At 41.9% G+C, this 17,544-nt stretch overlaps 1 protein-coding gene across 1 annotated transcript; it reads right to left on the reverse strand.

Moving 5' to 3' along the window:
• Positions 1–763: 763 nt before the first annotated feature.
• On the reverse strand, positions 764–17,153 carry LOC133128856 (solute carrier family 66 member 3-like). The gene is made up of 7 exons (XM_061242662.1): positions 17,011–17,153; positions 12,037–12,119; positions 11,211–11,280; positions 10,320–10,377; positions 9,743–9,863; positions 9,374–9,415; positions 764–855 (listed from the first exon to the last, which is right to left on the reverse strand). Exons 1-7 carry the CDS (start codon positions 17,151–17,153, stop codon positions 764–766), a joined length of 609 nt encoding a protein of 202 aa, XP_061098646.1.
• Positions 17,154–17,544: the final 391 nt, after the last annotated feature.

The raw sequence follows: 17,544 nt of genomic DNA on the forward strand, positions 1-17,544 counted from the left end.
AGTCTTATGAACATGTATCTACTGCTTTTGGGCGGGAAGGGAATTGTGCTGTACAACAGGAGTGATCAAAGGCTGTGAGCCCTTACTGATGCAGATGTCTACAAAAACAGACATACTGACCCTGTATCCAAAATAAATGAGGTAAACATGCACGCCTCCCTCTCCCCGCAACCCCCTACCTGACCCCCAACCCTGGCATCTCAGCCCACCAGTCTCACAACCTCACATGGAGGGAACTTCTGTGCCAGTACTTTTTGAAGCCACTATTTCTACATGTGGGAGTCAGACGACAAGGTTACACGATCAAAATAACGCTTCAATTTCAGATAAAATGTTTCACTAAGAAATATTAATCTACACTGTAAAATACCTACCGGCCAGTGTTACTCAAGTTTACACATATTTGTGTAACACCTGCTGGTGGATATTTTTACAATCACGTTCAGTCTATAATTCAGCTCTGGAAAAGGTCTGTTACAATATAAGACTGTTATAGACCCATTTCAGCACACCAACACACATGAGAAAAGGTCACTTCAGGAAAAGCTCCTGACCTTTGGGTATTTTCAAGGAGCAGTGCATGGCAGGCATATTATGGTCAGTGTCAAGCTGCCCCGGAGAGATCGTATAAAGGTTAGGGCTATGAGACTTGAGAGTGTTGAAGATTGAAGGTTATGACATTCAGAGTAGGAAGTCCAAGGTTTTCTGACTCAATGTAGAAGGTTTAAGGGTGTATGATTTGGCGTAGAAAGGAGTTTGAGACTTAGTGCAGTTTCTTGCAGCCCTGCTTGTAGTACAGCACCGTTGCAGTCACCCACATATTCAGTATTGTCATGGCGATGAACCGGGCCATAACTGCGGGGAGCCAGAACACAGTTTTAATACATGCTGGACACACCTGGGTTAAATACATACTGTTTTGGATTAAAATACATTTCTGCGCTCCATTGATCATGCCTGGTGCAATTCAGACAATGAAGAGGACCATGTAAAAATCAACTGTGGCCCCCACAGCTCTCCTCAGTTGTCTTCTCAGTAGGTTCAGTTGGGTGTTACTGAATTCTGATAAATTCATTCAAAGCAAACTCAATACTGAAAGCAAGAATCATCTCAAATGATAAGTACTTTATTACAGAATCTGCAGGAGCACATGGGATCCCCGTCATACCGCAATGAACTCAGAGGTTTACAGATTCTTTATAGATGAAAGGCTTCTTTGTCTTTCATATTTGGACAGCTTCTGCTATAACACTTCATGCCCAGATGTTCTCTAATCAAGACATAGTTCTTTTACGGCCTTGACATTATCTACTGCTGGGCTCTTGCCCGGTCACCAGCCCTTTGCTATAATTCATAGTTACTCCCTAGCTGCTTCCCCAGAAGAAACATCTGTGATTCTCACCACGCAGCCTAATTAAAACATGGGTATGTGAAGATATTTTCAAAGCAGTAGATCAAGCTTTTTTCTCCTAACTGCTATTAATTTTGTTGTTGTTCTCAGCACACCTACTTGTAGTTACATTAACCTCTTTGTATTCAAGAATATGATTCAGATTACTTATACACGAGGATATGCAGTATATAAGATCAGTTATACAAAATATATGGCCATAATAAAAACAGGTTATACCAAAAGATATAATCTAATACATAACAATAACAAAGCGCACTCTTTCAGAAGGCAGAGTATTTCATAGATTCTAATACATCAGACAAACTCAGTAAATTGTAGAAAAGTGTTTGAATCCAAAACAATTACATATTTGACCCAGATACAGATATCATGAAACTACATAGAAACACATATAGAACCTGAATCCACACATTACAATGTAAGGCACACATTACATTTCATTTAGCACAGCGGTCCTCACTTCTGGCTCTGGAGAGATGCAGGGTGTGCTGGTTTTAGTTTTTGCAACCAGTTCACACCCAAGAAAATGAAGTGCTGAGTAACAGCAAAAGCCAGCACACCACCCTGTGGCTCCCCAGGACCAGGAGTGAGGACCACTGGTTTAGCAGATGCTCTTCGGCAGGGTGACTCATAATGTACAGTGGGCTCCAAAAGTCTGAGACCACATTGAAAATTGGGGGGGGGTTCAAGCTTTGCAAGAACTAACTGAAGACCAAAGAAGAGCAAGCAGTGCTGGACAATCCACAATCACTTGACCTCAACCCCATTGAACATTTTTGGGGGCACTTGAAGACTGACAAAAGCCAAGCATTCAGTAACATCACAAGATGTTCTTTGGAAAATTGTCAAATAATGCTGGGATAATATGAATCATCAGGTTTTGCACAAATGTGTGGAATCCATGCCAGCTTGAGCACACGTAGCTATTCAAGCAAAAGGTGGACATACCAAATACTAAGAAAGTTTTTAATTATTGTAATTCAACTTTTCACTCAAATTGTTATGCTGATAATAATTATAAGTGCTAAATAAGAAGCATTTTTACTAGTGGTCTCTGACTTTTAGACCCCACTGTACATTAGAATAATCTGATTCACCTGATTTATATGAGTAATAGTGGCAGACAACATTCCAAGTCAACATTCCAACATTCCAAGAAATGTACATGTAGTAACACGCACTAATGCAAATGAATCCTGCAGAATATAACTGCTGAATACAGTATACATTATATACATACAAGTCCTAAGAAGAAAAAATAAAATACCATAACCTAATCTAGTACAAAAGCTAGGATTGTTAGGTGCTGGAAATGGGAGTGGCACCAAGATGCAATCTGGAGGTGGGTGTTTAGTCTGCATCAGAAAGTAGACAGAAATTCTGTTGTCCTGAGCACTGTGGGGAATTTATTCCACCACTAGGGGGCCAGTAAAGACAAGCATCATGACTGAAAGGAGTAACTATGGAGGGAGGGGACAGCCAGTCATCCAGAAAATCTGTTTGGGGCTTTAAACTTGACATGAGCAGTAACAGGCAGCCAATGAAGTAACATGAGAAGCTGAGGCAGCACATGCTGGGGTAGACTGTAAACAAGTTGTGCCACTGCATTCCTGCATTCCTGAATCTCCACACCCCCTTCCCACCCACACACCCACACACACAAGTACAAAGATCCTGAAGAAACGCACATACTTACATGCACAAAGAGAAAATACAGCCAGAACATACACACACACTTCACACAGGCACGGACACGGACAGAGGGAAAGAGTAGTGTTTACTTATAGAGTTACTGCTGATGCCTGTGTACTTGTGAGCCTGTGACTCTTCACAATGCAGGCAAAACCATGATAGCTACAATACAACCTTGAGAAACTTGAGAAACCTGACTCCACATTGAGATCTACCCTTCCTGCAATCCCATCCAGTGCACTATTGCATAGCGTTGCCATACGGCAACAATGACTTTATCTCAATTTTACTAAAAGGCTGTAATATAAAATCCATGTGTTTCTGTTTAGTTGTGAAATGGGGGGCTTTTATTTTGAATGACAGATAATTGATGACATCAGGAACCAGGAAATCCCGTTTTCCAGCCCTCTTTTCCATGACTCATGACGCTGTGACGTACATGGTCTGAGGGCTCTCAAAATTGAAAAATTCTTAAATATTTTAGCAAAATTCCACCAAGAAAAAAAATCTAAATACTATCTGAGGTAAGTTAACTTTCAATTTTCATCATTAAAACAAATTTAGATGTTATAAGTTTTTTGTAAAATGCTAAAATGAATTTGTTGCCATATGGCAACTATATGCGAATGGAAGCCAGCTACTTCTATGGGAGAGGGAAAGAGAACAGGGCAGAGTTAGCTCTTCCACCAGAGGAGAGTGAGGATGAGCTAGTGGACAGTGATGAGGACAATGATGTGGATGTGAACCTGGATGAGAGCAGTGACAGTTCAGAGTCAGAGTCAGGGACAGATACAGAACCAGAAGCAGAGCCAGAGGAAACAGGTAGAGGTATTAGATAGTTCATCCTCTAAGGGGTGTGTGCGTGTTTGTGTTTTAGATAGACAAAATAAAAAAAATGTCATATAGTGGCTTTCCATCGTAGTTATTTACAATATGAATCCTTATTCTAAATTTCACCAGGTGGACCAGTGAGGGATTACGTACCAGAGTTCCATAAGGCAAAAAACCTGAAGTGGCAGACAAAGAAAACAATTCCACCAGTGCCACAATGGAAAGGCTCTCTCCCAGAGTCAATTGGAGTATTAGAACCAGTAGATTACTTTGGCCGCCTTTTCCACAGAGAAGTAATAGAAGAAATCGTCAGCCAATCTAATCTATATGCTTTACAGTGCAATGTCTCTAGACCCCTCAATTGTTCAAGGTGAGACCTCTCCTCAACTTCCTCAATGACAGCTTCAGGAGCATCCCTATGGATGAAATGCTCTGCGTTGATGAGCAGATGGTGCCCTTCAAGGAGAAGAGCCAACTGAAGCAGTATATACCTATGAAACCGAAGCGCTGGGGCTACAAGTTTTTCATCCTAGCAGACCAATATGGAATTGTATAGAATTTTGACGTGTACACAGGGTCCATTCAACCCTGTCCTGGATTCCCTGACATTGGTGCCAGCGGAAACATTGTGCTACAGTTGGCCTCAGCTATCCCCACCAACCTTTCGCACAAAATGTTTTTTGACAACTGTGTGGACCTGCAGGTACTCCTGGAGAAGGAGAAGATCCATAGTGTCGGAACTGTGAGACAGAACCGTCTTGCAGGCTGCACATTTATGGATGACCGTGCCATGAAGGCAAAAGGACGGGGTACACACCAAGAGAAGATGACCACTCATGATGGTGTGAAGCTATGGGCCGTCAAGTGGTTTGACAACCGTCCCGTGACCCTCCTGAGCACATATGTTGCAGCAAACCCCACCACAGAAGTGCAAAGGTGGGACAAAAAAAAGAAAGAGATGATTCATGTCTCACGCCCCAAAATTGTGTCAGTGTACAACAAGAGCATGGGGGGAGTGGATCTTCTTGATTCTTTGATAGCCCTCTACCGCACCAAGATCAGGTCCAAGAAATGGAACCATCGCATCGCCTTCCATATGCTGGACCTGACCCTGGTAGAGGCATGGCTTCTCTACCGAAGAGACTGCCAGTCCCAGATGCCACCTCCCACTGTTGGACTTCAAGATCCAAGTGGCCTCCTGCTTGTGCATGGAGAACAAGAGAAAGGGGAGACCTTCCCAAGCTGTTGTGGTGGGGAAAAATAAAAGAGGGCCCCTCAGCTTTGTCCCACCAGATCCTGTCCGCAGGGACAACAGTGACCACTGGCCCTTGCATGCCTCCGAGAAGGGCATATGTAAAATGCCAGGATGCAAGGGCATTGTAAGAAGTAGGTGCTCGAAGTGTGCAGTTTTCCTCTGCTTCACCGGAGAGAGGAACTTCTTCTTGGCCTTTCACAAGGGGTGAAATGAAGAATGACCAAATGAAATGAAAGAAAATAATAACTAAATGAAATGAAATTAATTGAAATGAGTACATGAAATGGAATGAAAATAATAACAAAGTGAAATGAATTGAAATGCATACATGAAGTGAATGAAAATAATAACTAAATGAAATAAAATTAATAAATGAAAAGAATAACTAAATGAAATGAATAATACTGAATAAGAATGATTACATGAAATTAAATGGGAAATAAATTTGTGATCCATTCAAAATAAAAGCCCCCCATTTCACAACTAAACAGAAACACATGGATTTTATATTACAGCCTTGAGATTTTATGGTACTTTCCACGAATGCGCATTGTTGCCATATGGCAACAATTTACCAACTACCCCCCTTTAAACATAAAAAAAATAAAAAATAAAATGTCTTCATAATTTAAGCAATTTTAAGTAATAAAAACACATTAAAACATTTTTATCATGTTTAAGTAATAATTCATGCAATAGATGGTTAATTAGCCATTAATTACAAACCCTTGGGCTACCCAGCAGCCAAAAAGATTATAATCTTGGAACAGTATCAGTTGAACATTTATTGAGTCTTCAAACTTTTTTGATCTGTGAATCTCAATGTTGCTGTTATTAAAATGTAGCATCATGACAAAAAGAAATTTATAATTAATTAAATAATTAATTTGAAGTACTTTTATAATTTAAGTATAGTAGTTTGACAATCTAAAATACAACAAAAAACTAAATAATAAAGACCAAAAACAGAAGGGAGACAGATTTCTACTAATCACTTCAAAATTGTCGGCCAAATATGAAATCATCTTTGTAAGGACACAAGACGTTGAAGTCATCAGCTAGCAGTTAGTATAAAAGTGTGGTTCTGAATTTAAACAATTGTTCCGCGTATGCATTCAGATAAGGTGGCCGATATTGTGAATACAGTTTTATTATCAGATGCTCCGTAGTCTTCTCCCATTACAAGTTTGTCCATATCTATTCCTTCCAGCCCATTTGTATGATTTTGTCACTTGTTGTTCTATTGGTTTGAATATATACTTAGTTACTGCATTGGGATATTCAGAATTGCAGCTTCAATAGATTGTGTTATACCACAGTATGGAAAAATAACTGACCGCCTAGGGCAAATGCGGCATTCTGATTGGCCAAGATGTGTCAAGTGGGTGTGCATTAATTTAGTTTATACCACGGTTTTGGTGAATACTCGATTCTGATTGGATGCTAGGTGCTGATTATTTTCATATAATCGTTGAATGTTTTGCAGTGTAGTGTACACGTAACTACACTTCCCATGATTCCACAGGACACTTCCGCGATGTCCACCCTGGCATGGCATCTAGTTACAGTTTAGCCAATACTGTAACGGCGGGAGCAATATACTTTCTCCACATAAGAGCTAGGGCAAGCATTGTCCGGCCTTACCTTGCGGTAACGTTAAGTGACCTATATTGAGTGGAAACTGTTATTTTTTTATTATTGTTACATCAGCTCACCACTAGAAGCTGCAGCGAACAAATTTCCCACACGGAAAAAGGACCAGCGGACATTTTTCAGAACCGAAGCGGGGCTATTGATTACGAACTCTGTTACCTTCTACATTCCTGTTTGCCAGCGTCTTTGCCTCTTTAACTTACACGGTTGCCAAAAGACTTTCATTGGAATTTCATTGGAGTTGGCTACTGGTTCCTGTGTTCTGAAGAACAATCTGGCCAGCAATGGAACCAGCAAACCCAACCCAAGCCGAGCCGAGAGGCCCTGCGACTCCATTGGTAGAGTTTGCGCATGCACGTATCAAAACTCTGCTCCCTGAACCAGGAACTGGCTAACCTGCTCCGTCAAATGACCAGCCTTTTTGATTCGTTGGCATGCGCCAAAGCCACCTGCTCCATGACAGTCGCTGCATCTGAGACCGTCTGTGCCCATCTGGAACCTTGCCTCCACCTGAGCACTACGCTGGAGAACCCAACCTGTACAGATCCTTCCTGTCCCAGTGCTCCCTCATCTTCGAGCTGTAGCCATCTTCCTTCCCGACCAAGCGTTCCTGGGTTGCCTTCGTTGTCACCCTGCTGGCAGGGAGAGCCAGAGAGTGGGTACAGTGTTCTGGGAGTTGAGGTGGGGCCCAAGTACCACAGTTTTACCCATGAAGAACGTCATGAAGAAAGCTGCCACTTGCCAACTATTTCGGAATGAGCTACCCGCTACTTTGGACAGACTAATAGACCTGGCCATTCATGTGGATTCACTGCAAGACTACTAGAGAACCAGCTACCCCAGAACTACACTCACCCTATGTCCTAGTCAGCCCCCTCAATTGGGAGAACCCCAATCCTGAGCCCATGCAAGTTTGCCACACCTGGTTATCACTGTATTTTGGAACGTCTCTGCTGGACCTGGTCATCGGGTCAGTAATTGCCCAGTAAAAGAAAACCCCTGTCAGTGACCAAGGGGGTCCTGACTGCTGCCTCCTTTAATCCAACCCCCTCTAACTCCCAATCCACCCTGCTTGCTGCTATTTCCTGAAAGGGGGTACGACACCAAGTGCGGGTTCTCACCGACTCGAGGGCGGACGCCAGTGTGCCCCATTCAGTCAGCCGGCTGGGAGTACCCACCTCTACCCTGACACAAACCCTCCAGACTAACGCTCATGGGCGTCCCCTTGGCCAAAGTGAATACCATCACTTCACCTGTCAGCCTCCTGATCTCGGGGAACCACCAGGAGGAGGTCTCTTTCTATGTAATGAAGTCACCTGTGGTTACTGTGCTTCTGGGCAGACTATAGCTTTTACACCACAACCCCCAGGTGGACTGGGCCCAGGGAACCATCACAGGCTGGACCCCGGCTGCCATGTGTCCTGCCTCCAGTCTGCCTCCGGTCGGTCCACACCTGCCCCATGACCGGTGAAATGCCTCCTGACCCTTTCTCTGTTCCAGCTGTCAACCACGACGTTGGTCAAGAGTTCAGCTGGGGCGGGATTCTTCTTTGTGGAGAAGAAGGACAAATAACTCTGTCCCTGCATTGACTACCGTGGGCTCAATGTTATCATCGTGAATAATCACTACCCCATACCGCTGATCTCTGCCTTCTCCTCCCTCCAGAATTGCAAGTTTTCCACGAAGCTGTATCTACGCCTGGTTCGCATTTGTGATGTGACGAGTGGAAGGCACGGACACGCACAGAGGGAAACGGAATGGCCTTCAACACCCATAGAGGCCACTATGAGTACATGGTCATGCCTTTCGGCCTCACTAACGGTCCAGCAGTCTTCCAGAACCTGATCAATGACATGATCTCTACGTTTTTGTCTACCTGGACGGCATCTTAATATTCTCGACTTCCCTCGAAGAACATGTCTGCCACGTCCATCAAGTCCAGCAGCGCCTACTCGAGAATCATCTGTTCCTCAAGGCTGAGAAGTGCGAGTTTCACCACTCTACGGTCCAGTTCCTCGGTTTTGTGTTTTCAACCTTCACCTCCCTCATCCCTCACAAATGATTTCCCAATTCCTTCTCCCCACCCTGCTGACCTTTTCCAATATATACCTGCATGAGGATAAAGGCCCTATTTTATGGCCAGGGCGGGCAGAGTGGGTCATATTAGTTATTGCCACATCAGGGCTGCTGGGTGAAATTCCTGGGCCAGGGACACAATTATCTTATTATATTATTCCAGGGTCCAGGGAAATATTATTTAACAAAAGTTACAGATTATCAGGCCCCTTCCTTCACCAGGGCCGGGGACAACACACCCGTTTGTTGCGCCAACATGCCCCTGCCACCCCCTGGACAACACCTTGTGCATATACAGTAAAAGTCAACCACAGCACATCTCCCATGGTATTCATGCCTCCTTTTTAAAGAAATAGACATTTAGTTGTCAGTCATTTGAGCCTCTTTGTTATTGTATTTCATTGTCAGGTGTAGGTCACAGCAAGTCAATCTCACACAACTGCAGCACTCACCCTGCAGGTCCCCTGTAGTCATAACTGTGGTGAAAATCCTTGCTGAAACAAAAAAACTGCTGGTCAAACCCAAAATAGGGCAGTTGTGTAGCTTGTTTGGTGTAACACAAGTACTCTACATAGAAATACTCTCAACTTCATCTGACTGTACTGGTATCTCTGGGCTAGAGCAGCTTTATTGGAGTGCTGGGACAGGTACAGATATACTGAAGGGTACAAATGCACTAACATAGGTGTACACCTGTGCTTGTGTTATGGGGGACCCATGAATGATAGTCCAGGTGTACAGACCTGCTGGAATTGGTGTAAAGTTTGGTGTAAAGTTGTGACATGCTGCTGAGGATGCAGGCATGCTGGTGCCAGACTCACCCATGCAGGTGTAGGTTGACATGGTCCAGGATAGAGTACTGACATGTGAAGAGTCTCTGGACTCCCACAGACACTGCAGCAGCACAAACTTACTGCCAGCACTGATAAAGGTGCACAGGCTCTGAAGAACAAAGGACCCAGGATTGCAAGAATTAACATTATCTGTTAACTAACATAACTGAAAATCTGTGAAAGATGGAGAGAAGATTCAAGTGCTGGTTGGATAAAACTACACCAAGGACTAAGTACTACTGTCAGACGTTCAGTTGGGCACAAATTTTGCATCAGTTACACAAGTTGTTCGGACAGTAATTTAGCTAACAGTCTTACTTTTGTATTCATTAGATATCTACCAGTGTAGTTATATCATAAATCCACTGGTTTATAAAAGTAAGATATAGGCTACTGTGCTCTGCCAAGATTGAACCAAAATACCTCCCAAAATATGGGTGGACCCATACAGTAGATTACATATTTTTTAAGTACGATGGTATCATAGAGGTAATAGGTCTACACATAAATTGTGTGAGAAAGTACAGGATAAAGATACAGGCAAAAGATATATGTGCAGACTTACCATTGCCAAATCAAGGATCCACTTCTGATGTGTGAGTAGCTGCCACGCCCCTACAAACCTGGGAAGATGCGTCAAAGGCTTCAACCATTTTTATTATTAATGCTATTATTTAAATGATTACCGGTCTGCACATAATTAATGCAACCAAGAGTAACATACCACTGCAACATTGTGATTGGGAGATGTAGATGCTGTGAGTGGTCTGGATAAGTGATCCAGGTGCTGTGTTTTTTCTCTTCATCACTCATCAAAAAAATGTGCAGCATGTTCTGGAAGCTACAGAATTATTAGGATAAATGTAGGTTACTCTTCATTCACTATGCCCAAATACAAGGTATGAGGATATACTGTAAAGATCTATTAATCTGTTCTGGCATAGAGAACTGATTTTGTGATTTACAGATAAGGATTTTACTTCTTAATTGTAACAGTTACATAAAAATGATTCAATTGATTTTACTGAATTCACATTGTTTTGTGTTTTAGCTATTTTAGCTGAAAAGTAGGCTACTTTTTTATTATTTTGCAGTAGATCAATACAATTGGCACACTTATCAGTCAAACAAAATAAATTACATTTTATTAAAGTATTGCTACAGTACATGTCCTCATAGATCAATCCCGCACTGTGCATGTGTATGAGTAGCCAAAGCAACATGAAATGTGCTACTCCCATAACAATCACCATCCCAGATTTGGTCATACCAAAAATAGAAAGGAATGTGTCTTTCGCCAACACCAGATTGAGCGAAAGGCTGGTCTAAAAACACATTTGTTTATATAAGGCCCAAAGTAGAGTGGTGCCTGTGGCTACTTGAATTGGGCTGAGCAGTGTCTGTAGGCATGATTGTTCAGAGTGGTAGATGCAGAAGCTTTGCTCTCAGAGGATACATTGTACTGTAGATCACACTCTGCTTCAGGTTCCCGCTGTAGTGCAGGATCAGAAACAGAAGGATGGTATCTGAAACATATCATCATACAAAGCATAAAACCCACAGTCATAAAATTAACACATGTATCACATTGTCATGGCCATATCCCAGTTGAGAACACACTGTCACAAACATATCTGGCCCACAATCACAAAGCTTACAAAACGACCTGATTTTGTTGTAAACCAGTAGTTCCCTTGTCCCAGCACAACAGATTTGGTACAGTCTCATTTTTAGCCTGTTAATCTGCAAATTACATAGTCTTGTGGCTTCGGGACCAGTCTACTCGAGAATTATGTACAACCATGAAACTATAACACAGGGATAATAATAGATAATGGTGCATCAAACCATCTATCTAAATGCTTCCAATTATGTCTATTTGTTAAACCTTTATGCAGTAAATTCTCAGTGACAGTATCTGATTGTTGGATTAAACCCCCCCCCACTGAAATGTATTCCAAAACAGCTTGACCAATATGCTATCCCTTTAATTAGTTTTATAATAAAACATATTATATGCCCACTCATGAGCAGGGGTTATGGCCAAGAGAGGAGGAAGGACATCAGGGTTTCAAAATGTACTAGTTTAAAATGGAATTGGAGAAAGTATGGACAAATTACTGGACTTTAATAGCAAATTGTTAAAAAATAAAATAACTTGAAATTACTTGAAAAACAGTTTTCCACATTTTTTTTGCAGTAGGCCTACTACACCTCCCTGCTCCCACATTCTTCTATACTCTTGACTTTCTGATATGAGACCTGACCCAATGGCAGCATACCTTGGAAGATCAGAACAGGGTATTCCATGTAGGTGGGCAACGGGTATTCATAATACATCTGATAAATGACAAACACAATGTACCTGAAAAAGACAGACCAACAGGTAGAAAGAATGAGGGCTGTAAATGGCAGAGAGGACTGAACAGCCACTGGATCTGGACATCCCAAATGCCTGGACAAAGGGCTCAGATTTTCCAGTGAGATTCCTTTATTAAAGCTGTGTTTGTGCTATGAATGGATTGTTACAAGAATTAAATTTAATATTAATAGACAGGAGGTGCTCCACCAAAGATCAAACCTAGCAATGTACAACATGTAGCATTCAAGTACCTCAAGTGGTACACAAAAATGTGGGCACCCGGTCAAAAAGCCTTTTACAATTGATATCAAAGTAAACAGATGCAAACCTGACCTCTAAATGGTACAAAGTTAAAAACGACACATTTATTCACATTTTAAAGCAAGATTACTTTTCATTTAAATTTTTTACAATTTCAAAATAATAAAAAAAGGTCCTGTGAAAAAGTTTAGGAACCCTGTCAGTTAAGCTTGCAAACGTTTCAGTAGCTAGCTACAGAAGACTTTCAATAATATTCAAGTCGGGGGACTGTTGTAGCCATTCCAAAACCTTCATTCGTCTTTCCTGGAGGTACTTCATGGTTGATTTTGAGGTATGCTTTGGATCATTGTCTTGCTGGAATACCGAACCTCTCTTTAATTCAGTATCAGGAGTGACCTTGAACATTAGCCTCCCCAATTTCTTAAAAGAGCACTGTCACGCTTTTTTCAGTTGAGCTTATTTGGATTAAATGCTTAAATTATGTGTGTAGGCATTTTTAAAATAACAGTCAGTGTAGCCATTTCCTAAATATGGGGCAAAACTTCTAAGGGCAAGTTGAATCTCCAGCCTGTGTTTCCCAGAAGGTAACGGGCACTCAAACTCCACCCTTTAATGCAGAGACTGGTTTATGGGCAGCCACCCATCCAGGCGATCACATGGCACTCCAACAAAGGATTAATTGGAAGAAGTAACCACAACCAAGGGGTCCAGCAGGGCAACTAAGTGATGAGTAAGTAAATATCTAGCTAACACGCTGTATCAACATCTTGGTTGTGGATACTTCTTCCAAGGAATCCTCCTATTGCTGCAGAAGAAGTCTCAGGGTGCTGCGTTCTGCCTAGCTGTCTCCCCCCTAAAGTTCAACAAAAAAATGATGTCCTCATATGGAGGGGGTTATCCATAAATGTAGGATGATAGTTACGTAACAACTGGCAAGGAAATTATCCTATCAAACATTCCATCATGTACTGTACTGATGATCAAGTATTTTAAATACCTTGGCATGGTATGGTGAGTGCGTTCAAGCCCATCCCAAATATGTAATTTCTTAAGGAGGCAGGTATTTCCACTATAGATGTCACATGGAGCTTTTCAATTGACGGGATACATCATGTGTTTGTGAGCACTGAGTCGATTAAGTGTTCCAATGGGCATGTGAGACAAGTGCACCTGCAGAGGTTAGCAGCAGGTACTAGGAAGCAGGAAGCGAGGCAAGTAGCTGAGGAGTAGGCCGAGCCTGGGTTTTAACTAGAGTCTGAGCCTGAAATGGGAACAGGGGAGCGGATGGGAATAATCCGCAAGGAACAACAGGAGACTGTGGGGCAGGGTGAAAGGGAAGCTAGCGGGGCTGGTGACCCAGAACAAGGCGACGTACCAGGACCTGGACCAGAGGTCTGGAACCACACCTGAGGTGTTCAGCTGATAAATGAACAGAGCCCGAGGAGGGAGAATTGTGTAGGGAAAGGAACAAAGCCTGATGTCCCTAGATTAGGAGGATTCGTTTTTTGGATTGTTCCCTGTCAGGCGAGGTTGGGTTGCTTCTAAAAAGTAAGGGATAACTATATTCTGTAGAGCAGCTGGTGGTATTGCTTTTGTTCAAGAAACACATTAAGACTCTACAAATGAGTGTTAGTAGCGGAATGAGTAGAAAGGGGTTAGTGTTCAGGCTTTTGGCTTTGGACCTTGTTTTACTACAGAGACTGATGTAGTTTCATGCATGATTGACTGTTTGGAATGGGCCTTTCCAGGCTCCGCACAGAGGGACTGCCTGGGTTTTACTACAGCACGTTGAAGGTGAAGAGGTGAGAGGAAGCAGTCACAGGAGGCTCTGTCCTCTAGCAGTGTCTGATTTTCACTCTTCTCTTTCTTGAAGATGCTAAACATTTGAGACATTACCTCCACACCTTTGCGGGGGGTAACAAGACTCACCGACCCTCTGGACCTGCAGAACAGTGCAAAAGTTGCTGAGTTGGCCAGGACAGGCAGTCCAAACTGTTTTATGCTGAGAAGTTGCTGGGAGGTCTGGCCAGCTATCTTCATCCTCAAGTGTGGGAGGTGGTGGAGGAGGCTCTTGCCAGAGGTGGAATGACTGTTTTTCAAGATTTGTGTCCTGAGTTTTGGATATAACCTTCAGTCCAACCCACTCATGTACTGCACTCACTGTGGGTAACCCATTAGGCCAATTTCCATTTTTAAATTGAAAAAAATTGTCTTAACAATTGCAAATGTTTCATCTAATAAACAAGCACAGTATTTGGCTCACATTTGACTTTTTGTTTGGAGCTAATCAAATGTTATATACTGTATGCGTGGACTTGTGTGTGCACTGTATTGAAGCCATGCTGAAAGTCACATGAAAACTTCCATAAAGATTTGTTAACAAAATTGAGTGAGTAGTAAAACTGGTCATTAGCAATTATATTATGAATTACTAATCATTAATTAGTCAATTTGGCATCTCCAACCCCACCCGAATTTGGAATGTCCAATTTGCAAACTATGTACAAGCATGCTCATGTATCTCCCTTGCTGTCAGCTTGAGAGTGAAGACAAGTTTGTGGTTCTCTTCCATAACAGGTGACTGCCAGCCAGCTTCTTCTTTTCACATTGCATCTGCAAGCCACACACACTCAAAGCATGGAGGAGAACCACTCATACACATGTGCAGAGACAGCTAGCCACAAGCAAAGAGTCGCTTGAGCAATGAACAATGCTACAGTATATCTCTACTGACTTTATTCCTCCCATATGCCAAGTCAATTTTGTGTTGCTCCTGCGGGGATGCCAGCAACAATTGGAACAAGTCGGATTCAATCCGAGACTGTGGTGCTCAGTCATGCACTACCAGAGGCACTATCAATAATCACTATCATAATCAATAATCAATATGATATGATGTTGAATGTTGATGGAAAGTCACTCAGGCAGCAAATCAAAGAGCGCGTGAAGGTTGATGAACAGGCAGGACACAGGACAACCCTTAGTGCCGATGCAGAGAATACAATTGCAGAATGTCTTATAAGTAGCATGGTTATACTAACTAAATATACCTGTTAATTTCCTTTTTTTACTTTTATCCACAAATTGTATTCAGTTAGATTTAGGTGGGCTTAGATTTAGGTCCCCTACACACTATACGCTCACAGACAAAGAGATGTAAAATGTAGCTTATAAATTTTGTGTTTGGCCAGGCGAAAGTGGCATTTTGGCTGTCAGAAGCACCACCCGAAGGAACAGATAACATGGTATAACACAGGTAGTGTGGCTGCTTTTTTTGCTCTAAGCAAGGATAAAGCTGGAGTTTGAGTACAATGTTTAATGATGTGGTATATTCAGCAGTTCCTCTATGCAGTAGTAGGGAATAATTTAGATTGAGTTGGTTGGTTGAGTTCTGGTTGTGTGTGCCTGGGTTTAGTTTTTTCTGGTCGGGTTTTGTTTTTGGGTTGGAGCAAAGTGATTAAGACTGTGTGATTAATAAAAAATGGGGTTTTTAAAGTAATAAGTCTCTCACTCACACAGAATGACCTTCACAATCACCTCAAACCCTGTAGCGCCTTCTACCTACCTTAGCCCATGTGCGGTCCCGAGAATGTGACTGCAGTTTTGAATGACAGTTGCTATGGCAGCCACAGCTGCAGAGCTATACTGAGCACCATATAGGCATCTAAAGCAATGTATACCACAGCTCCCAAGGCTCAGTCTTTCATAATGTGAGAAGGAAAAAACAGGAGTAGAATTCAGAAGTACAAAACAAAGCAGCCTAGTCTCAAGAAGTGCCCTGAGGTATGTATATGTGGTACATTGGAAAAAGCACAAAAGCATTCAGCTCAGATATGCCTGCCAATAATACTGAAAAGCTGATAGTGACTGCTGCTGTACTTGTACCTTAAAAAAATGTTTCTACATAGCTGACGCTGATATTACCTTTAATACATAAATGTAAAATCTTTGAATCTTTGAGAGAATCAGTAAGTGTACACTGTACATACAGTATACAGTAATACCCTTATAGAAGGAGAACAAAAATCAAAAAGCAAAGTACATGCAAGAAGTATATGTGAATAAATATTTGTTAAATAAAAAGATCTGGCATGACACACATTCAATTTATTTTGAAGATATTTGATATTTGTTTTGTTCAGGTCATGAGTGGGGATGACTTTCACATTTGTGCAGTACGCCATGCATTACATTGGTTGAGGGTATGGACAATCCATGCACACAATGTATTACAGTATCTGTCTGAAACTCCAAGAGATCCTAATGTCATCTCGATTGCATTCATATTCAAACATCTAAACATCATTTTATCCAATGGCAGTTACCTAATATAATTGTTGTTGCAGTATGCTACTACTACTATTGCCACTACTACTACTTACAGTACAGAATAATAATAATAATAATAAAATGAAAATATATATATTTTTTCTTTTTTAAATCTTGAAGCCAGAAGGAGAGATGAAGTCACAGTAAATATAACGTTTTGTAAAACATTTGTATCTGCATCAACAACAATCTGTTTATAGAATGGATAGTACGATAATAAATCATGAAGCCGAGTGTCTGGAGAAATCACACGCTAGACGTTTCTGTGTGGAGGCGGAGCAGGGACACTGCATACATGTCTTACCCTGTAAGCTCCAAAAGCAAGGCCCTCAGACTGACACCTTTGGCAGATTTAAGCTTCATAAGCAGGAATATCTGAGGAAGTTTGAGCACCATGCACAACAGCATTGTGCTCAGGTTAGCAACGTGCAGCACCGCCTCGCCCATTTCTGAATGATACTGGAATGGATGAGATATTGTCCCGTGTTCACTGACTCTCTTGGCAATCCCAGACTGTTGGCAGTGTCCTTGAGCATGCAGCGGATAGGAAGATGTAAAGTGCAATCTGATCCCTCTCTCTTCTACAGGCATGAACTTGGTATTTCAGACTTCAGCGGCTCGTCACAGCTACCGGACAAGACGGCATTTGCATGTGGTCGAATTCAAGGGTATTAGCTTTCATGGATATTTTGTTGGACCCTTATCTCACATAAATACATGAAAGAAATGTAATAGATTAAAAAAGAAACAGATGCTTAAATTTGGAGCCCATAGAGGACAAATAGGAACCATATAGAACATAACAGGAAAGAGTGCCTGGCAGGCTAAGGAAGACCTC

This window comes from Conger conger, chromosome 5 (assembly GCF_963514075.1).
Source record: "Conger conger chromosome 5, fConCon1.1, whole genome shotgun sequence".
Classification (NCBI taxonomy): Eukaryota; Metazoa; Chordata; class Actinopteri; order Anguilliformes; family Congridae; genus Conger; species Conger conger.